At 42.5% G+C, this 24,067-nt stretch overlaps 1 protein-coding gene across 1 annotated transcript in view; it reads right to left on the reverse strand.

The window, feature by feature from the left end:
* Positions 1-9,342: 9,342 nt before the first annotated feature.
* The window catches only part of LOC117188661, a 53,695-nt gene continuing 38,970 nt past the window's right edge, over positions 9,343-24,067 (reverse strand). Inside the window, exon 5 of the mRNA XM_033392846.1 lies at positions 9,343-10,766. Coding sequence (XP_033248737.1) covers positions 9,504-10,766 — 1,263 coding nt within the window. The 3' untranslated portion in view covers positions 9,343-9,503. The remainder of the gene's footprint in view (positions 10,767-24,067) is intronic.

The raw sequence follows: 24,067 nt of genomic DNA on the forward strand, positions 1-24,067 counted from the left end.
TATGATTGATCACTTGAGCATATTTGAGAACTTTCTTTCGCACGAACAAGTGAGCCTCAATTGCGAGGGCTACAAATATGCACTTTCTTTTGGTTTAAAGAAACCACACATTTTTCTAAAAAGGTCATTTGCTGAGATTTGCGTTAATGCTTATAATAAACACATCCTTTCAATGCAAAGGGCCAATATGGATATCTAATACATTATGGACCCTTATGCATGCTGTAGCTATATAATAAATTATATAAATAAAACCCAAAGCGGTATTTAAAAGCTTATGCGCGAGGCGGCAAAAGAAGTTCAAGGGGGCAGTTACACGATAAGACAAAAGCTACAGCAAATAGGTCACAAATTTATTTCTGGCACTGAGATATTCGCTAGTCATTCCGTTGTCCGGAACTAGCAACAAATGTGTTCTAGTAAATACTTTCCCTCCAGAGCAACGAGCTCGAATGTTCAAATCCACAAGCATCCTACAAAATATGCATCAGGAGTCCATTGACATATTCGTCAAAGCATTGCTGAAGCGGTATGAACAAAGACCAACTGATCTTGAGGGCCTATGTTTAGCCGATTTTGCAGCATATTATGAATTTTCTAAAAGCGGGAAAAGAACTATCCAAAATAGAGATGATGAAGAGGACGAAGAAAATGAGGCACTAGTAGAAGTTTTTATCCCTCTCCGCGATAATAGTGGTTTTATTAGGGAAAGAACTAAGCCGTCCATTTTAAAATATATGAGGTTTAATATAAATACAGATAGGTCAAACTATTTTAGAGCATTAGCTATGTTGTTTTACCCGTGGAGAGATGAAGAGAAAGATTTAGTGAGCGTAAATTGCGAGGATCTTTATAATAATCATCAGAATTTGGTAAATTCAAGTTTCAAAAAATTCAATGCATTCTGAGATTAAGAAGACGCGCTTAGGAGGGTCATGGAAGCCGAAGAGAATAGGGAGGAAGGTGAAGAGGTAGTTGATGAGGCAATTGCTGAGGAGTTTAGGGCTTTAGCGATTCCAGAAATAAGTTCCCAGATAAATGTTTTGAACTTGAATGACCAGGCAGCGGATCAAGATATAAGTATCCGCTTAATTAAACTTCCTCCTATTGTTTCCCTTAATATTTTAGCTAACTCGATTAGATCGCTTAATTTGAAGCAAAAAACCTATTTCACCCATGCTCTGCATAATGTGAGAAATAAGGCAGTTTTTTATGAGTTTGTAGGTGGCGGCGCAGGCGACGGCAAGAGTAGAACCATATCTACAATTTTTCAGACCATTTCAAATGAGTTTAATCGTAGACCAGGATCTAACCCAGAACCTGTTAAAGTTATGCTGTGTGCTCCCACAGGAAAAGCTGCATTTGGTATTGGAGGTGCCAAACTTCACTCAATGTTTTCTTTACCTCTCAATCAATCCAACCATGTTTTAAAACAATTGGCTCGAGATTTGTTAAATACCTTGCGTTCAAGATTTTTTGATCTTAAAATTCTTATAATTGACAAAATTTCTATGGTCGGTGAAAAAATGTTTTCATATTTGGATAAGCGCCTAAAACAAATATGTTCAAGGCCCGAGAGTCCTTTTGGTGGCATTTCTGTTATCGTGTATGGCGATCTAAGGCAGTTATGCCCAGTAGGTGATCGTTGGATATTCAAATCCCCATCATGAGCGCATAATCCATACAGTGCGATAGTTGGCTCTAGTCTCTGGGATGGCTTCAAGTTTTTCGAACTTACAGAGATAATGCGACAGCGAGATGACCAACATTTTGCAACCGAACTAAATAACATGGCATCGGCCGCAATGACGTCAGAAGATATTCAATTGCTTAGGGATCGAATAGTTCACGGCAGTGAAGCTCCAAGAGATGCGATCCACTTATTTTATAGCAATAGCGAGACAGATAAGTACAATAAGGAGAAGCTAGCATCGATTATGACTGCAGAATGTACTTCAATAGCTTTAGACTCCATCAAAGCCGAGCATCTTAACCCAGAAATCAAAAGCAAATATCTGGACTTTGTTAAGAGTTTCAAAACTTCGAATACACAAGGCACTTCATTGGTTCTCAAAACCACGGCTAAATATATGATGACAGTCATTGTAGATACATCAGATAGTCTTGTTAACGGAACCACTGGTGTTTTAATGCAGATAGATCTCAGCTCATCCAATACTCCCGAACTTCTTTGGATAAATTTTCTCGAGGAAAGCGTAGGAGTAACGTAACGTAACGCACGGTCAAAGCGCGGCCATAGTAACGAATCTTCATGGACCCCAATCCAGAAAACTACAATACCATCAGAACGAACAAGTTATTATTGACCGAAAACAGTTTCCGGTTGTAGCTGCAGAAGCTATAACTATTTATAAAAGTCAGGGAGCAACATACAGCAAGGTGGTCGTCCACACTTCATCCAATACGCAAAGAGAAGCATTGTATGTAGCATGTAGTAGGGCCACCAGTGCGAACGGACTTTAAATCGTTGGACCACTCATTCCTTCGAGACCCAAGCGGGACTGTCCTGTCGCGAAAGAGATGGAGAGCTTGCGTTCCGCTAAGTTACTTCACACCCACTTCGATTGTTTACTCAATCCGTCCGAATTCAATATTTTCTTCCATAATACGGAAAGTTTGCACTGCCATATTATCGTTGTCTGTTCTGATCAGCTAATGCTCAAGACTTCTATTTTGTGCTTCGTTGAGGCTTCCACATACTCAAATGAAGCTTTTAATATTCCTGGCTTTTCTGCAGCAGTGCGGTTAGATTGCCAGTCCATAGCCAGCGGAGCTAGATCGAAAAGAGGTATTCTAATATTCGTTAGGATGAACTTATGAATCATTGTAGTATTATTGAAATTAATCGATACTATGCGGATTCCGGGAACTTAGAATCTCCAGTCTTCGAGTATGCTTTGTTTAAGTACAAATCTGTCGGTTTTATTGTTATTGTTCTGTAAATACCACGTATCCGTTGCGAAAGTTCGAAGCTGAATTTGAGGTCTTATTTCAACGGTACCCATTTTAAGATAGAAATTCCGTAGTGTTAGGAGATTTTAATTTATGCCTTCGTTCCCTCTCAGGTTGCTGTAATGCTGTTTATGAATTCCTTTCAGAAAGGAATTGTAGGTCATTGTTAGATTTGGACTCGTACACAACCAATTGCGATACGCATATTGACTAGGCGTTTTCAAACATTTCCGAAAGCAGGCCCAACGCGCGCACCTTTGAGACTATCTATAGTTATCATAGTAGAATTTTAGTTAATTTTAGAGAGGCAGAAGATTATATTTTTTTGGTAATCAGGCAATATTTAGTGTAAATATTTCATATATTGTATTATTTAGCCGTATTCTTAATTATATTATTACTTTAATCTTTACTTTTGTTAAAACTTTTTTTATTTTTATTCGTTTTATTTTGTTAATTAAGTTTGTATTAAATAGGTTTATTATTAATAATTTCTATGTATATACGTATTCATGTCAGTTTATATATTTTTATGAAGTATTGTAATCCTTTTTTTCATTTTTGGAGAATATGGAGCTTGAAAATGCTTTTAAAAGCAGCTCAAGTCGACTAGTAGGTCCCCAAGATTATATTTTGGCTAGAGTGACCCCATTGCATCATGATGGCATCCCCGAGGTGTTTCCTGGGTACCAATTAGATGTATTAAATTGGGAGCTAATTCGAGCGGCGTTTACGTATAAAATATATTTTATAATTTACATATGTAGATCATAAGCTCACGTATTTACTGACTGAGTATCGGCTATAAAGTATTTCCGCTGCGTTGGAAAGGTGGTGCTGTTTGGCCCATACCACCTCACCCACCCTGGGTTTCCACGGCCTTCTTCGCAGATTGTAAAGCCTGGCCTGGTCCTGGACCGCCCTTTCCAAGTTGCGCAGCCCCAGTTGGTACAATTCCTTCAACTTCCTTACATTTTCGTCAGGCGTTTCCGTTCCTTGTCCCGTACCTATCGTTTCTTCGTCGTAAGTCGGGCAGTCGGGCAGTCGGGACTCCCTTCCTTGCACCACGAACGCCGGTGATTATCCTGTTGAATCCGACACTCCCGAGTTAATTGCCAGCATTAGCTCCGACCACTTTTTGTCCCAGCACCTTTGATCGCCCTCGGTAAACTGGGCTATCATGGTTTTCACCGTCCTTTTCGTTCGCTCTGTCGGATTTTCCTGCGGCGTGTAGGGCGCCGAGTATTGGTGACGGACTCCCAGCTGCTCCAGGAATCTTTTGAATGTCCTGCTCGTGAGCTGCACCCCATTGCCCGCAATGAAGACTTTGGTCGCTCCAAATCGGACCACTATGCGCACTCGACAGGCCTTTATTTACGCCTCTGCCATGGCTTTCCTCAACGGTACCGATTCCGTCCATTTCGAGAACCGGTCCACCAATACCAGCAGCATCGAGTTCCCATGCTTCGACCTTGGCAAAGGACCCACAAAGTTGGCGCATACCGGTGCCCACCGCTCTTCCTGTACCTGCGTTAACATTTCCCCTGCTGCTTGTAGCTGGCTTGGCTTGAAGCGGAGGCAGAGTTCGCACTTTCGCACGCAGGCCCTAACATCTCTATACATTCCTGGCCAGTAACACCTCGCTGCTACCCGGGCCGCGGTCCTCCTCCCGCCGGTATGGCCCGCTTCCGACTTATCGTGGCTTTCCTTTAGAGCCCTTTCGGAACGCATAGTTTCCACGAGGCGACCTCTTCGCTCCCGGCCAGGTGAGGAATATGCCTATACAGACTTCCCCCCTTCTCCACATAGTCCGGGTATTTTTGGGATTATTTTTTTCATTTTTTCCCTTATGCCCTGGATCCATTTGTATGGGGCTCGTCCGTTGGTTGCGTCTCCTGCCCTATCCGGCGGCATCGCTCCCCCATTGGTTGTCTGGAGAATGCGTCGGCGACCACGTTGAGCTGTCCTTTTCTGTATGCGACCTCAAAGTCGTATTGCTGTATCTCTAATGTCCATCTCGCAACTGTTCCCGATGTACGCACGATGCTGTTTAGCCATTTCAGGGCCATGTGGTCAGTGACCACTTTGAAGCGGTGTACCCATCCAAATATGGCTTCAATCGTCGGTTGGTCCACACGATGGTGAGGTACTCCTTCGCGGTTGCCGAATTATTCCTTTCGGCTCCGTTTAGCTAGCGTACGAGATCACTCGTTCCCCTCTCTCCGTCTCTTGCGTGAGGATCGCACCCAGACCATAATCGCTGGCATCCGTTTGCAGGATGAACTTCCTCGAAAAATCTGGGCATGCCAGCACGGGGTCTGCCACCAGTCGCTTTTTCACCGCCTCGAACGCTTCTTGTCGTTCCTGGGTCCAGACCCATTCCGCTTTCTTCTTCAAGAGCTCGGTGAGCGGCCTATACCGCCTATACCATGATGCCACTCCCACGTATTGCCTCAGCTCTTTTATGTTCGTCGGTGGTTTCAGCTCAGCTATGGCTGCAACCGTCTCGGGGTCTGTGCATAACCCCTCGCCGGTCACCTTGTGCCCCATATACCGCAACTCTTTCCGAAAGAACTCGCAATTTGTCTGCGTTCAGCCAGTTTTTCCGGTGTTCTTCCTCCGTTCCACTTGGTCTAGCCAAACGGCATTACCTTCCACTGGTATAGCCCCTACCCGGGCACGGTAAACGCCGTGATCGGCCGGCTACTCCCTTCCATGGGAATTTGCCAATATCCATCCTTTAAATCCAGGCTGCTGATGAATTTTGCCTCCCGTAGCTGATCGAGGATGTGATAGATTCTTGGCATTGGATACGCGTCCTTTATTGACTTCGCGTTCACTTGACGGAAATCCACGCATAGTGTCCCCTTGCCATTCTTCTTCTTCACGGCTTCTTGACGGCTCGATGCATCCCATCTTCAACAAATCGTCTACCTTCTGGTTGATCTCGGCCTGCATTTTGGGGTTCTTCGGGTAGTATCTTTGTTTGATCGGCTGCAGATCACTCATGGTGATTGTATGCACCGCCACATTGGATACTCCATTGATCTTAGAGAACGCTTCCATCTATCGGGCCAAATATTCCTCCACTGGCTCCTCCCTTGCTGCCACTTCCTGCCTTCTGTCCGCAGCAATCTCGGCCGCGGCCGATGCCTGGGTTGTTTCCGCATTCGTGTCTGGTTCGGGGGCCTTGTCCCCGACCTCAGCTTTCGCCACGGACAGCCTCTCCTCCTGACTTCCACCCTCCCGATCTATGGCATGGATCATCACCCTGTGCCCTGCACAGGTCACCACTTCCCCGACCACGCTGAGAAAACCCACCCCAAAACCAATTCGTCTATCAGACCCGATAGCACGAGTAATGCAATTGGGATCTCCTTGTTCCCAAAGGCTACCTTTACCACGATCTGGCGTGTGACCTCCTGGCTTCGCCCATCCGCTAACCTCACCCGTTTCTTCGCTGCCGCCTACCTGCCTTCACCTCTCAGTCGGTCGGCCAGCTCGCGGCCCTGTGTCTACCGTGGCTCGCAGCTCCATGGCCGCAACTTCCACTACTGCGGATAGTTGCGCTTCTTCGCTGGTCATCCTGCCGACTAGGCTAGAGGGACAGTCTCTTGCGACCCTGGCACGTCCCGCCGCGGCGTGGGTCGCGGGGCGTTTCCCGTCTCCGGCAGCACTGCCACGCCGAGATGCCCACTATTCCTCATCTCCAGCAGTAGGTGAGGGGTCGGGCGTTGCACTCCCGGCTCCAATGCTCCGCGCTCCCCCTCCTCCGGCATGCCTGGGCCGGATTTTTTACGTATCCATTTTCTATATTATTGTTCGTTGGTGTCGGTGTGTTGAAGTGCCTTCCCCCCCGGGTCGTCTTTGCACCGACGACACGCCGTTTTCTCAGCCGGCTTGTTGCCGGCCTTGAGTGTCGGGTTCTCCTCTTGGAATTCTATGCGGTTCCTTTCCAGCACCTCGAACTCGTCAGCCAACTTCATCATGTCCAGATCCCTGCACCGGTGTGGCCTCATTTACGCCCTCAAGTCTGGCATGCAATTCTCCCATATCAACTCCGTTTGCTCCTCCTAGGGACATTTCAGGAAGGCGGGGCCTGGTTCTGGGTTTTCCGTGATCTACCGCACTTTCACTTTCCGCACTGTACCGCGTTGATGTTCCGCGCTAGACGAGATATAATCCACGCACTTCGACTCCGACGCCGCAGCCTCCTTTATAGCCGCTCCTTAACGGGACCTCCGCCCGGCGTCGGTACTTTTTCATCCTCGTCTCGCGGTTTCCACGGCATTCGCAACGGGACCGAGCCAGTGGCGTGATCCCATGACCTTATTTGGTCATGCGTTGGGCCGCTGCCGGCCCGATCCCACCATCTCCTCTGCCTCTTGTCCATCCCCCTCTCAGAGAGCGGAGGCCCATCCTCTCTGGGAGCCCTCGGCCATTTCGTCGCATCCGGATATCCGCGGTATCCGGACTGATCCTCGCCTTGTGCACCCGGCCGTCAGCCTTCTCCGGCTATGCTTCAGCCTCTGTGAGAACCCTGGTTGCTCACACTATATTAAGCAAAAACAGCTTTGCTTAAACTGTTTCGCTTTCAGGTCATCCCATCCGGTCCCGCAACAATCGTCGCGAGTCATGCCGAACCTGCCATGGGCAGACCTGCAATATTACAAAAGCTCACAAATAGATGTCCTGTTTGGAGCCGACATCTTTCCATACATACTCTTGAGCTACTTACAGACAAAAATCTGTGGGTCTCTCATCGGGTAGGAAACCATTTTCGGGCCATTGCCAAATAAGGTACAAAGCATGGTCTATCTTATCCTTCTCCACGCAAACTTCCACCGAGTTAGAGACTCCGTTAGACAAACTCCTCACTCCCCATTCATTGACCAGCAAGTATGGGCTGCTCTTAATCGACCGATTCCACCATAGTCCTCGCATGGGTGGCAAAGCCCACGTGCCACTGGACCGCGTTCGTAGCTAACCGAGTGACCAGGATATCTATTCTTTCACGTTCCATCCGAACAGAACCCCGCAAATATAGCTAGCAGAGGCGTGCCGTTACAGGAGCTGTTTGAGAAACAACTCTGGTGGTACGGACCAATTTGGCTGCAGAGTGGCCGATATCAATGTCCCGCAATTGCTGATTCTCCTGTCATGACCTAAGAGCAGCGTGCTGTAAAGGTCCATTTCGCGCTCAACCCAGTCATAGACTTCCTTGATTCTCCAGTCTGGAGAGAGCTCTACGAGTCCTTGCATATATTCTTCGCTTTATCAAGCGCTGCCAGAAGTTAAGGTGCAAAAGCGCAAAGGCCATCTACCCAGCGGCGAACTTTCCAAATTACTATCCTAGTGACGCAGCGCAGAGAATACCACAACAGTTCGTGTATGCCGGCGCCGACGGTAGGGTACAAATCCTTACTTCCCACGGTGTCGTCAAAAGACCGGTTGTAACGGTCGTTCTCATTCCAGTAGAACTTATGCACTTGTCCCATTCACAGCTCCTTACTAATACTTGTTTCGACTTTTCTATTCTATACTAGTGTTCCGCAACCAGACATGGCCCCACGTCTCCGCTCCAAATGCACCATGGAAAGCCGACGTGCTCGAGGGATTAGATCGTACCGTTGCCGGGTCTGCCGAGGAATCCATCCTTTGTGGACCTGAGCCTGAGCCCCGAGAAGAGCCTCCGAGCCGTCCTAATTAATAAGTATTGCGGGAATTACCTCGCTCACCAACACTCCAACAGTGGCAAAGGCGGGCTGTGTAGGGTGTGGGGCAAGAACAGCGTCCCAAGCTGAGCGCCGCCCTCGTCTACCCCTGTGCCGCCCCGTGGTACGGACCACAGCGCCATCCATCGACTCCCTTCTACAACATCGAAGCCTCAACATCCTTCCGACGGCGCTGGTGGTGTTGGATACGAGTTCCAAAAATTTCGGGACAGCGGCGCTCATCGACCCATGCACGCCGGTGAGCAGCATCTCAGCCAGCGCCTTTAAGTTGCCCACCACTCGTACAGAGGACGAGAAGGTGTATACCGCGATTATACGCGCCAAAATGAGTGACTTCCAGATGGAGACGGTGCTTAAAGTCGAGCTCCGTTTGCGCATCCGCACGCCGATTCGTCAGCTGAGCGATCCCGTCCTGACGCCGTTCGGTCATAATCTCGCTCATCTTTGGAGACGTCTACCCGAAGATGATCCAGATCGTGTCAGGGGCGTGCACCCAGCCATAAGCCCCCAATTGTACTTTGGGGGTATAGCCATAACAAAATTAGCTTTGAACAAATGAAAATGCTTTCACAACGACAGGACTAATAAACATTATTAAGCCAATGTAGCGTAAACAATTGAATTAACATTCTGATTAAAAATATTTCGTTTCTTTTTATTTAAGAATTTCCTAGTACAACCAAAAATTGCACTTTCTTTTAATATTTCGAGGAATACACTTTGATTTCAGTTATTGGGTGTGTTTTTGTCCTTTTAAAAAAAAAATATACTTTGACAACTTAGAGATGACATTTTTTATGTTGTCAAATCAATAGAAATTATGCGCCCACTACTATTGTATGGTTGGACTGCCGAAAGGGATTCAAATGTATTACTGTCAGTTGTTTGGCTTATTGGTTTTTTTTCGGAAGTAGCTGAATGTGCGTACCAATCAGTAACAGCTATTAAATTCTTTGAAAAATTGCAGTTCTCTTGATTATATTCTTTTGGGTGAATTTGAGAATCAGAAAATGTATTCGATGTATTTAAAGATACTAGTGACTGATTTGATTTCGAATCAGCAGCGCAACGACTTAAAACTGAGTTAGCCTTGTAATTGGAAAATATATACACAGATTTTTGGAGCGGTTTGATGGTGTTATCATCTAATGTTTGTGGTTCCAAATGAAATTTTGTTTGGCTTAATACATCAGCTTTTTTACTGGACAGTCTGTTTTTATGCGTAAGTGATATTATAGCAAGTGCATCAGAACCAAGTATTTTCGGATACACAATAGTTTGCTCCTGTTGCTCATCATCTGATGAGCATAAATCAATAGTGTCTACAATGACTTCGCTAGATGGCGAAATTCTCCAATTAGAGTTAAGCGAATTATTGCGAGTAAGTCTAATGTTAAGTTTTGCATTTGTAATGGGAATTTGATCTCCAAGTACATGTTCAGAAATTTTTTTTAATCTGACTGAAATTGGACGGCATTGCTTAAGTAACGGAGAATTCAGAAACAAAAAGTTTTGAGTTATATCTCTCCGTTTTCCAAATTGACGACGGGGAAATGAATATATATGAAAATTATGTTCGTGGGATTTTTTAAAAGTACAATGAATGTGGTTACCGCTTGTTTTTTTTTCGAAAAATTTTTGTTTAGTACTTGATTTTAAAATTAAGGGAGTGTAACAAAATCGGTCAAGACGTTCCTGCCTCTCGGACATATATTCCACAGATACTGTTTGTTTTGTAGTTCTTAATAGTTTCTGTCCTGCTGGTGATGATATTGGGATAAACGAACATCTATTAAATGAGTGTACGTTTCGATTTCTTCGCGATGGTAGCCGTCTATTTCTCCCCGTTGAATCCATGAATTTTTCTTCACTAAATAAGTATGTTTTTTGTATATCATTAGGGCAACGAGATTCCGAAAATTTAGATTGAAGGCTAAAATTCAAAAGAAAAGCATTCCGCAATTCGTTGTTTTCATTTTTTCCTTCATGTTTAATTTCAGGCTCCGGGGAGTCGCAAACTATTACATCATCCTCCATGCAACAAATATTTTCGTGTTCCTGCAATGAACAAAATAAGCAGATATTTATATTATTAAACCGTCTATATTTATGTTTTTATACCCAATACTCAAAAAGAGTAAAGGGGTATATTAGATTTGTGGTGAAAGTGGATGTGTGTAAAGTCCAGAAGGAACCGTCTCCAACCGTCTTGATCAGCATCAATACCCGAGTCGATCGAGCCATGTCCGTCTGTCCGTCCGTATGAGCGCCTAGTGCTTAAAGACTATACTATAATACTCCCACAAAGAACGAAAATTTGTGGCATCCACAATTTTAACGAGGGGGAACGTTGTGAGTTGCTGCGGACACCGCAACTCTACAGTTATACCCGATACTAAGTCAGTATGGCTCTCCTCCGACAGACGCCGCTAATATTAAACGACACGACAAAGAGTGCGTGCGAGAGAGACAGAAAATCAGTCTGAGCGTGACGTCGGGCGCTGCGTAGCCACTGCAAATTGATTTGTTCCTTTTGGCTATAAAAATGATCTGATCTGATCCAGATTCAGCAATCTGATAGATATGGTCATTATCTATTATTCTGCGTTTTTAGTTTTCTCGAATCTGCAATATTGTGGATGCAACAGATTATCGTCCTTTGTGGGGGCGGAAGAGCGTGGGGCTAAATTTTGAGATATACGTTTTATAGTGACATCTTAAAGGAGTGTGTGTACCAAATTAGGTTACTCTAGCCTTAATAGTCTCTGAGATTTGTGGATGGCTCAGGTTTTCGTCCTTTGCGGGGGCGGAAGGGGGTGTGGCGAAATTTTGACACAAAATGGTCAAGGTCCGATATCACAGGAGTGTGGATACCAAATTTGGTTGCTCTGGCTCTTATAGGTTCTGAGATCCTTGAACTCATATTTTGCAATTGGCAAAACCGACCATGAAACCTGTGTGTTAGAGAGAGACAGAGCGAGAAAGAATGAAATTGTTTTCTTGATTCTGGCTATAATAATTATACGATCTGGTTGAGATTTTGCACTCTAGAAGATATAGTCATCTTCTACGATTCTGCGTTTTTAGTTTTCTCGTATCGTCGAAATTGTGGATGCCACAGATTTTCGCCCTTTGTGGGGGCGGGGCAAAGTTTTGAAATATTCTTGTAGCAGTGACATATCACAGAAGTCTGCATCCAAAACATCGCTGCTCTCGCTCTTAGAGTCTTTGAACACTAGGCGCTGAAGGGGACGGACAGACGGACAGACGGACAGACGGACGGACGGACAGACGGACAGACGGACAGACAGACATGGCTCAATCGACTCGGCTATTGATGCTGATCAAGAATATATATACTTTATGGGGTCGGAAACGATTCCTTCTGGACGTTACACACATCCACTTTTACCACAAATCTAATATACCCCAATACTCATTTTGAGTATCGGGTATAAAAATACGGGAAAATTAAAACCGGCACATCTCCCAGTCCTCCCTAAGTGGGATTGATACCTAGACTACTCTCCCCCTTTCGTAGTTTCGGCAGTCTCGTCAGGATTACCGACTCATATTCTGAGAGCGGAAAGTGTTGCTACTTTCTTTTTTTTATTTATTTATTAAATTAACAAATTGTCTGTTAATAATGGTACTTAATTACAAAAGGCGGAAAAAGAGAAGTTAAAAGTTAGCTAAATTTAAGTGATTATAAATATTGCATGCAATTAGTTTAAGAGACAGTTCAGGGGATAGGGTTTGGCAGAGGGAGTTATAATTAAGGCATAAAACCCTAAAAGGTTCATGATCAGCATAATTAGACCTACATATGGGTAAACGGCATAAAGTACGGGTAGGTCTAGATGGAACGGCCAAGTCAATCTGACCCAAGATAGTTTGGGAGTCAACAGTCCCGAGAAAGAGCTTGTGCACGAACATTACGCCATTGCATATTCTGCGATGGTGCAACGACGGCAGGTCAATAAGATTTAGCCTAGACCGGTAGGGTGGCAAGATTCTACCCGAGTCCCAGTTGAAGTTCCGAAGGGCAAAAATTAAAAATTGCTTTTGCACGGATTCAATAGCAACCTGCTGATCTTTCTACTGCGGGCTCCACACACAAGAACAATACTCCAATATAGGACGTACTAACGAGATGTACAGTTGTTTCGTAACGTACGGGTCGTCAAACTCCTTGGACCAACGCTTGATGAACGCTAAAACACCCTTAGCTTTATTTACAGTTGCAGCTATATGGCTGTTGAAACACATCTTATGATCAAAAAGGACTCCGAGGTCATTTGAACTCGAAATTCGCTCGAGGACATGATTTCCTAGAACATATGAGACAAAATGTGGAGCGCGACGGTAAAATGTCATAAGTTTGCATTTGGAAAGGTTCAGAAAAAGAAGATTAGTTAAACACCACAATAGTAGTTCACTTAGATCCCGTTGAAGGTGTGCAAATACCAATCAGAGTAAGACAGACAGATTTTAACATCATCAGCATGCTTTTATCCCCCCCCCCTCCCGGCTACCGCCTTAACCTAACCTAACCTAGATGACAAACCTTCCAGAACAACGCTTTCCTCGAAAAAGGTCAGAAAAATGCTGTTAGCTTGGGGTAGCTGGTATAGATACGGAGTGGATGCATTGTAAATATGAGATGAGTACGTTGTTTGGAAAAAGGTAGCGAATTAATTTGGAATACCAACAGCAGAAGCTTCTGTTTTGTTCTGGTAATGAAGGGACGGAGGAAAAGACTTACGCTTAGAGTTAACAAACGAATAGAATTTTTTATGATCACTACGAAAGTTACTACTACATTGTGAAAGGTAATGATTATAACACTGACTATTAACAGCAAGGAACAGAGAGCGAGCGGAGGAGTATAGAGCTAAGGCCGACGTGGAGCCCGACTTCTGGTACTTTTTATAGAGCCGGGATTTATTGTTTTTTAAGTATGACAAATACTTGGAGAACCAGGGAGGCTTGGACGATACGGGTACAGTGATGTCTGGAACAAATGTATTAAGGGCGGAGTAAATAGAGCTATAAAACGAGTTAACAGTTGCATCTATGTTCGGTAATGAATAAAGAAACGACCAATCAACACGCGAGAGATGTAGATCTAAATCGATAAAGTTTGTTTTGCGAAAACACTTTATGTGGCAAGGAGCCATGGAACTGTCAACACAACCAGATCGGGTACACTCAAGGGATATCGACAAATATATTGGGCTTGCTCTGGTTACCGTAGCAAGAGAAGCATCGTTAACAAACATGAGGTCAAGAAGTCTGTCCCTAATGTTTTTAGCGGCATTAATTTGGACAAGGGAAATATCCGTTAGCCCATTGGTAAAGTCATTGTGGCAATTGGGAAACAACGTGATCCCAAGGCAGCCAAGAAAGAAATGGGAGGTTAAAGTGACATGACCCCATTACAATAATATGATCATTGCAACCTAATGCAGATACGACAGTATTAATTAATTAATTTATTATTTAAACCACCTCTTAGGTTTAAGTGAACCTCAGCATCAGACGAGGCAGGAGTGTAGGAGCAGGTTAAATAACAAAATGCCGAACTTTGACTGCAATAAATTAAATTCCATTGATGTTATTGAATGGGAATAACTCAGATGAGAAATCAGATTTGACTGCAATCAGAACCCCACCTGAAAAAGATGGGCGGTCCATTCTATAAATAGTGTAACTATCAATGAAAATTTCATGATCATTGACAGAAGAGTTCAGCCAGGTTTCGGTAAACGCATCGAAATCAAAAGACGCACTATTAGTATGAATTTGACGCAATTTGGCCAACAAACTGCGAACGTTCTGATATTGCAAAGAAAAATGGTACATCAGTTTTTTGGAGCAGCTGGTTCGGTAATTCTGGGATTCGAGCTCGAATCTTTGAGAAGGAACTCATGCATAATTGTATGCTCAGGTCATATTGACAGTTCTAGAGAACTGGAAAGTAAAGAATCATTTAGTAAAGAAGTAAAGAAAATAAAGAAGAATTTTAAAGGATGATATGTTGCGCTTATGTTTAAATGTAAATTTAGTCACAACTATATCATCAGGCGAGGCGTTAAGTTTAGAGGAAAGATGTTGTTTAACGTCCTCCGTTGTAGCCTCAGTAATAAGACGAGAAACAAATATTGCTTTCCGAGGGACCACTGCTCTAAGTTGAAGTCCCGATCGAGATCGAGATGGTGGAGCCACTCCTAAAAGAGATCTCGGTCCTGGGGCAGCAGAATTGGCAGCAACGGCTGGAGCGGGAATTCGCAAGACATCACCAGCAACCAACACACCCGCACTAGGAGCACTCACCACGTCAGAAGTGACGGCAGCAGAAACTGCAGGGATGGGATTTATGCTGTTGGGAACTTGGATGCTCGAAGGAAGCACATTGCTCGGTGTAAAGAACACCGGAGCCACCGTTGGCGGATTTACAGATAACGGCGAGGCATGACCACACGGAGTAACAAATGCTTCCGATGGATGAAGGTGGGAGGCAGTCGTACCAATCGGATTAGGTTGCAAGAGATTGGTATCATTATGCAGAATTTTCCGTCTAGGCGATTCGCTCAAGAGTTTGAGCCCAAGAAATTGCGATTCAAGGGCAAGAAATTTCTCGTTGAGAGCCACAAATTGTCACAAACATCCAGAAACCCAGTTCGAGTCTCTCATAAATGTGCGCATTTCTGCCTCAATCTCCCGACAAGCCAGACATGACCAAGACAGGCCCATGCGTTTCCAGATCAGATCATTTAGCCGGCCAAAATTTCCGCCACCAGCACATTTTATGTGGGCAAAAGGAAGCTAAGGAATGAATCACCAATGATTACACCACCGAATTCACATTTCTTTGCACTACAAAGGATTGCCATTATTGACAGCAGTAGAATCACTGTGCACGAATAATAAAAGAACAAAGTGAGAGCGCAGGTAAAATGGGAGAGCAGACAGCAGAGCGAGCCCGACAATCAGCTGCAGCGGCAATAATTCAAAGCAGATGATTCAACGAAGTGCAGGAAACGAGAAGTAAACTCACCAAAGCAGAGACACAAAAGAAAAGTCCACAAAGAGGAAGAGTATAGGCAATCCAAAGAGAGTGAGAGCAAAAATTCGAGCAGCAGGCCCGCTTTTGCTCACGAGAGAGTGTGGGCGATGCAAACGTTGATGCGCGAGAACAGTGCACACCGAAGAAGCGATAACGAAAAGCAGACTGGGCAAAAAACATTAACAAATTGCCTGCACGAGTCCGATGCGTTACGTTGCGAATATTGAATTTATATTAAACACTTGTTTACAAACGAAATACTGGAGATTAACACAAAGTAAAATCAAATTAAAGAGATGCGATGATATATCAAAACAAAGTCACAACAATGTTATATGATTTTTAAGCAAAGGGCGGAGACTGCAAGAAAAAAAACAAACCCGGCTTAAGCAAGAGCTGAAACGATTGAGATCTAGGTGGTGATTGGGCTAGGTGAGTTGTTGGCATTACTGGTTATTTGTAGGGATATCCGCCGTGTACAAGACGTAAAGGATTGGTCTGAGCACGTTACCCTGGGGCACACCAGCTTCGAATATGGATCGGAGTTATCAGATCAAAAACAGATGATTTTCGCTTTAGTTGCTGACTTTTGATGACTTTGTGAAGGTAATTGTAAAGTTTAACGGGATGACGATGGGAGTTCGAATGCATTAGTGGCAGAATTGGGCTGAAACACATTTTGTTAAGAGGCTGCAACGGTACTATATCTTTCCTCGACACTGCGGAACGAACTGTCATTAGGACTCCGAAATGGCATGACTGTTTCTATTTGAGCGCTTAGGTTTCGATAGGCCCCCCAGAGTGGATGATTTTTTCTGATTTGTGCTGATTCGTGATAGTTTATCAAGGTAACGGCGTTAAGCGTATTCTTCTTATACCCGATAATCAAAATGAGTATAGCGGTATATTAGATTTGTTGTGAAAATGGATGTGTGTAACGTCCAGAAGGAATCGTTGCCGACCTCATAAAGTGTATATATTCTTGATCAGCATCAAAAGCCGAGTCGATTGAGCCCTGCCTGTCTCTCCGTCCCGCTCAAAGACTATAAGAGCTAGAGCAACGACATTTTATATCCGGACTTCTGTGATATGTCACTTTTACATGTACACTTGTTTACACTTTTCGCCCCGCCCACTACCGCCCCCACAAGGGGCAAAAATCTGTGACATCCACAATTTCGAAGATACGAGAAAACAGAAAACGTAAAATCGTAGAGGATGACTAGAGAAACATTGCGTTTTTGCAGTTCTTCCACAATGATTTTGCGGTGAAACAGGACCTGCAGTTTGTAGATTGGGTGGAATTAATTTTCTTTAAAGTTTGGATTTCTCGCTCGACCTCGACCTTAAAGACTGGTTGGGGTAGTTACCTTTCGAATGTGTGTAGAAAGTTAACTTCTAAATCTAATAAATGTCATATACCTCAGTAAAATGGCTATATGTGCACTGACGTTTTTTTCAACAGGTATTTTCTCGATTTAATTTATATTTTTATTTGGTTAGCTGTTAATATCAATTTTTTGAATTCAAAAAAAAAAATAGTTTCATATGTTTGACATAGAAAATGGCTATAATAGCAAAATATATTTTGTATGGAAGAAAATTTCCGTGGAACAAGTTTTCGGTAAAATGAACTCCCCTAATAATTAATGCTGTTGAACTTATGCTCCTGAAGTTTATTCAGCCTACTGGGCATTGAGCCTGCCAAGTTTTGTAGAGTTAATAACTCTACCCTGTTCCATTCTGCAACGATCGCTTGTTTTAATTCCTTTAAGGTTTCGTACTGCCTTGTACAGCCATAGACTTTTGCTGCAAAGAAGCCCCACAGATTCTCAATTGGATTTAAGTCCGGACTCATTGACTCATTGTGGGTCTCAAAATAGCCCATTCAGGCCCGGGAAACATGAATTGGCGCATTATCCTGCTGAAATGTCTATTGATCACCATGGAAATGCTCAGCAAATGCAAAAGGTTCACTATCTATTAATTCTATATATGCTTGATCATTCATCCGGCCGTATATTAAACATATTGGAGACTTCCCTTTAGTACTAAAGGCAGCCCATATCATAAGTGATCCATCACTATGATTTGGCTTGTAGCAAGTTCTAAATTCATTTTTTTTTTCATCACTAAAAATTAAATTTTCTAATTCGTGGTCCCAGAACTTGTGTTTTTCAAAAAAGACATGCGCGCATCATTATGACTTTTGATACTTTCTTTTGATATGTGAGATTAAAATTTTCGTTCAAAATTTGGCTCACACGTTGGCTGGGGATTGATAGCCCGAGTTCTGCCTTGATTTTGTTGAAGCTTATTAAGTCTTCAGTTGCAAACTGCCGCAAATGCCGTTTTGTCAATTTTATTATGGTTGATACTGGGCCAAGTCGAAGATTTATGCGGTAACCGTCTGGATCTATGAAAAATTTTGAAATAGTATTTCGATGTCGATACATTAGCGAAGCTATTCGACCAGTTTTTATGCCGGCTAATTTCATTCTCTTGATCCTTCCCTGTTCTTCCTCAGAAAATTCTTTACCATGTGACATTTTTAACTAAAATGCAATTTTTTTTAGTTCTTATTGGTTTGAAGCAATAATGAGTGCTTACGTACTAAATCAATCAGCTTGTCAGTTTTACTGAAACAATGCTAACACTGCGCCTCTCAAAACATGATTGCACATATATCTGTTTTCTACATAGAGCGCGACTTTGATCTCTTATCTAAGCTAATGGTACCACAAATGGGGTTCAAAGAAAACGAAAATTTGTAGTAACTGAGCACAACAATAAGATATAAGAACTGCATAGTCAAACTAAACAAGCATCTATTACTTTTTAAGAAAAATTTAATATAATGTTTGCACATATAGCCATTTTAAAAAGGTAACATTTATAGAAAAGCTTACGTTATTGGTAGTAGTTTGCTTGGTGACATTTAGATATTTGGATAGCATTCGGAATTGCTCTTTAGTCTTTGATTGGGATGTGGTTTGATGTATTTAGTAAGGGGAATGAAATGCAAATTTGTATTTTAAATAAATTCAACAACTTTTTTAACTACCGCGCTGCAGCCTTTCTCTAGCATGTATATTGGTGGAGGCCTTAGCTTCTTTGGGGCGCTATCAGACAGCAACGAAAACATGTTGGAGTTGTTTGTGTCAAATTTGTTATGTGATTTGAGCTTTCACAGTTTATTTTTGATTTATTTCTCTATTCTCGCAATCTTTCTTCTCGCTCCGCTCTACCAGGGGGAGAAAATGTGTAAGCGCGCGGCTACCCTATCGTATCCACTGAAATTTCATTTGTTCCTTTTGGCTGTAATAATGATCCGATCTGGTCCAGAATCAGCAAGCTGCTAGATATAATAACTCTCTAAGACACTGCGGTTCGTCGCTTTTAGCGTACCTTCAAAATTGTGGGTGCCACAAATTTTTGTTCTTTGTGGAGCGGAATGGGGCAGGGTACAATTTTAAAATACACTATTAGTCTCTGAGAGCTAGATGTCAAAAAAAAAGGACAGTCAGACGGACGGAAAGACAGACAGACATGGCTGTATCGACTCGCCTATTGATGCTGGTTTGGAAACGCATCCTTCTGTGTGTTACTTCCTCTTTTACCGTAAATCTAATATAGCCGTATACTCTTCGAGTACCGGGTAAAAAACAAAGAAAATAGCAAATATAACAAATAAATTAACTAACAGAAATTAAGAAAGACACAACATCCGCAAAAAAGACTGTTTCCACTGGGAGGAGACAAAATTATAAAAACATATTTCGTATCTTGCTTTCAACAGAGAGTTACCTAGCATTGACTGATCTCAGCGCAAAGCCGAACTGTGTGTGGAGAATCAGCCAAGAAAAAAAAAATCAAATCTCTGAAAGCTAATCTATATAATTCATCTCTTTACTGCCAATCAAAATTCTACAATGAAACATAAACGGCTTTTTAAATAAAAAAAAGTTATAAAGTTTATCTTTTCCGCTAAACAAATGCAAATCAGATATAATACCACTTCAAGAGACACATCTGCACAACACACAACATCCGCACAAATCGCATAGCACATTCAATAATATTGGAAACTTCCTATGATACATCCATAAAAATTAATTATACTTGGTCACTCTCCAATGACTTGCATGGTAGCTTCCATTTCCCCATAATCATAAACCAATTTAATAAATCAAGCCGTAGCCGAAACTAAGAATCATGAAAAACAAACTTCTGAAAAGAAAAAAAGACGAAACGGGAATAAACAAAAAATAATCGATTTATAAGCATCACTAACAATAAAAATCACACCGCAGCTACCTTTTAACACTGGCGCGCGTTTTCTATCGATGTCGGAATACAAAAAATTACAAAAAATTGTCGTTTACACAGCATCAGCTAAAAATAGCTGATTTTTGTGTTTGATGAGGAGGAAATCAACCAAATTTTGGAAAACAACAATATTATGCAGATAAAATGCAAATTAAAAAATGGACGAAAGAGCATAAAGTCTCATATTTATTTATTATTTTCAGCCATTTCTTTTTAGAGTTAGTGTGAGTTTTTCCGCATCATCGATGTTCTGCTCACATATATCCAGCAGTATCTTAATGGCCTAAGGGTTCACAAAAATGTCTTCTCTAATGATACAATTAGTGTAGAGTATTGGTTTCATGTAAACTAACTAAATAGCTCGTATTTAAAATCTTAAAATTCTCTCGTAAAAATTGCCTTTGTATTATTCATTAGCTTAACGTCCCTTTTTCATATAAAAATAATAAAAAATCTTATTATTTAAATCAATCGAGTTAAACCGCTGAAGAAGATCAGTATCTAAACAAATACATAGGTTCCCCCATATCTCTCCCAAAGAAAAATCAGCCCAATGCTCAATACTTATCTTCCTGTTCAACTTTTCCACCCGTCCAAAAATCGAACTTATTTTCTTGTAGTAACTTATCAGAATGCTTGAGGCTTACGCAGTAATCTGAGCATTCTCTTCGGGGTAATGTCGAGACCTGGTAAAAGCCAAACTAAATTTCAAAGTTTAAGAAGGTCGGTACACAACTTTTATAAATGACCGTTCGTTTAGACGTGTGGAAGGTGTTCTGATTGCAGTGGATTAAATCTTCACGTCGGAACACTCTACAGTCCAGGTTCAAGAATAACTGGAGTTCCTGTGTGAAATAATGATTCTTCCCGCCTTCGCTATCTGCATTATTTCTTTGGAAATCACAATTTGCGAGCAGCACCTGCCCGCTTGATCAGTGCTTTCTATCGGAATCGACCATTATGTTGTTTACCGAGCCCTTCCGCTCACTATACCTGAATACGCCTACCATTCTACTTTCGAAGTATCGCTCGATATGGCGCCAACTGTATTGGATCGGTCGGTAAGGCCATCTGAACGTGTCCGCTGCTTTCGTATAGCCGACTTTGCAAAGCTTAATAGCCAGGACCCTTAACAGGTTTACAGCTTCGTAAACAGATACTAGGTTTCAACTAAAGGCGGAAACCCTAAAAGGTAATTTTTTTGTGATAGAAGAGAATGGTTTACCGAGTTGAATGCTTTACTAAAATCGGCGTAAAAAACATTAGTTTGTAAATTTCCCTGAAAGCCTTTAATGATAAAAGAGGTTAACTCTAAACTATTTGTGGTAGTTGATGGTCGCCTTATAACTCTATGCTGATCTGGAGATATATGTGGTTGTGGTTATGTTGCCGGTGCAGAGTTAAAACTTTGTCAAAAATTTAAGGAATAGTGGATAACTCAGATATAACTCTATAATTCTTTGCATCAGACTGGCTACCTTTCTTATGGAGACAAACATTAACCGAATCCTTCCAGATCGGTGATCGACGCAGTACTTCATTACACAGCCGGGAACTCCGGCTTTCATTTAACATGGGGATGAAAAAGTCGTTCGACCTTTGTAGCTTTCTTGAGAGTAAATTGTTTTGAAAAATTGGGAAAGATATCGGCAATTGCTTGATCAACGTTTGGTAATGGTAATAATGTGTTAATAATCGTATCGACAGATTCGGGTTCGATCTTCCTCATAGCCCCCTTTAAGTGGACTGTATTCTGTTTCTCCTCTTTTGATACGAAATTTATATATTTTGAGTCAAGTAACACTAAAGTTGAGCGGGCATAGACGCCAGAACTGACAAAAATATTCTGATCACATTGTGCTTTCGGTAAAATGGTACAAGTCGCTTTTTTAAACACTTCTTAATGTAATGGTTAGGCCTCTTAATGGTTCTTAGGCCACTCTAAACATCTAAACATAAGGCACTCCTTTAGGCTTCCAGATCCCTGTAGCGTCTTAAAAGCGGAAGTTACAGCAATCACGGCAACCCAGCAAACATCTATAGCGACAGCCAAGCGGCGATTTACTCGAGCTGAGTCACCGTGGCAGCCTGCCGCAAATCTCTTCACGAGATGACTCAGCAATTTGCTATTAGCTTTATATGGGTCACGGGCCACTGTATAGCGGACGAGTTGGCCAGATCTTATACTAAAATCCCCCTTCTCCAAGATAAGGAGGATATCTCTATGCCAATGACCACCTGTAAGCTTATCATAAAATAGCAATACAAGCGAATGACAGACAATATGTGGCAAACAGATAAGAAGCGCACCTCTAAGCTCTGCAAACTATGTAGGAAAGGTGCAGCGCAGTCATACGTTCCCTCACAGGACATTGGCTAACAGGCACCCACGCTAACAGGCTGGGTGCCCCACATAATGATTTGTGCCGCAGCTGCAGAGACGAGGACGAGGAGGAGACAGTGGAACACCTGTTCTGCTCCTGTCCAGCTCTCAGCAGAAGAAGGCTACAACACTTAGGTTCTGCCTTTCTAACCGACATCTCGGAGATGTCTACACACATCTCGGAGATGTCTACACTATGTCCCAGAAAGGTCGCTAAATTTATAAGAGCATCTGGCTAAGACAACTGCTAAAATGAAATCTCTCTTTTGCAGGAAGGGAATGATCCCAAGCGGTATCACAATGGGCCGAAACCGGACTAAGTGTGGCGGGCTCCGAGCGAGCCTGGCAACCGCCTCTACCTATTCTAACCTAGGCCACAGGTGCAAATGGCTATATATGCACATACTCCGCAAAATTGATCGATTTGAATTGTAGATACCGACTCGTCAACAGATCTACCTTTGACTTTTGTATAAAACTAAGGGCCGGGTAAAGTTTTCGAGTCCTATTTAACATAAGTTTCCCCATTCATAATAACGCATTAAACTGCATCGTTGAGCAAGAGATCATAAAACTTTCGCACACTCGTTTTGCCGACTTCTACTTGTCGCAGACGTTTTTCGAAACTTTTTATATTTTGTATGTCTTTAAAATATGGAGTTGCTTTATTCTTTAAACCATACTCATACTTGCTCGCGTTTTTTTTTTGTCAATTTTCAAACGTACATCGTGCTGTGTTTGTGGATTAAGTCTAATACCTTTTCATCAATAATTTGATCCCTTGATCTCTCCAAACTAAGTTTTAATATTAATTATTAACACTAACTTTGTAGCTGTTGGCTAATTTTCTGTAAGACACACCTTTTTCTGTGCATTAATTGTGCACAATTTTTTTGTGAACAAGCTCTTTAATTCGAGTCATCGTTGAAACTGACAAACGAATAGTGAAACGAGGGGGAACGTTGTGAGTTGCTGCGTACACCGCAACTCTACATTTATACCCGATACTTAGTCAGTATGGCTCTCCTCCGGCAGACGCCGCTAATATTGAACGACACGACAAAGAGTGCGTGCGAGAGAGACAGAAAATCAGTCTGAGCGTGACGTCGTGCGCTGCGTAGCCAGTGCAAATTGATTTGTTCCTTTTGGCTATAAAAATGATCTGATCTGATCCAGATTCAGCAATCTGATATATATGATCATTATCTATGATTCTGCGTTTTTAGTTTTCTCGTATGCTCAATATTTTGGATGCAACAGTTTTTCGTCCTTTGTGGGGGCGGAAGGGGGTGGGGCGAAATTTTGAGATATACGTTTTATAGTGAGATCTAACAGGAGTGCGGATACCAAATTTGGTTACTCTAGCCTTAATAGTCTCTGAGATTTGTGAATATCCCCAGATTTGCATCCTTTGCGGGGGCGGAAGGGGGTGTGGCGAAATTTTGAAACAAACTCGTCTCGGTCCGATATATTAGGAGTGTGGATACCAAATTTGGTTGCTCTAGCTTTTATAGTCTCTGAGATCTAGGCGCTAATGTTTTACTCTAAGCAAAGCCGGCTATGCTACGTGTGTGTTAG

Source organism: Drosophila miranda, chromosome 4 (assembly GCF_003369915.1).
Source record: "Drosophila miranda strain MSH22 chromosome 4, D.miranda_PacBio2.1, whole genome shotgun sequence".
In the NCBI taxonomy this organism is placed as follows: Eukaryota; Metazoa; Arthropoda; class Insecta; order Diptera; family Drosophilidae; genus Drosophila; species Drosophila miranda.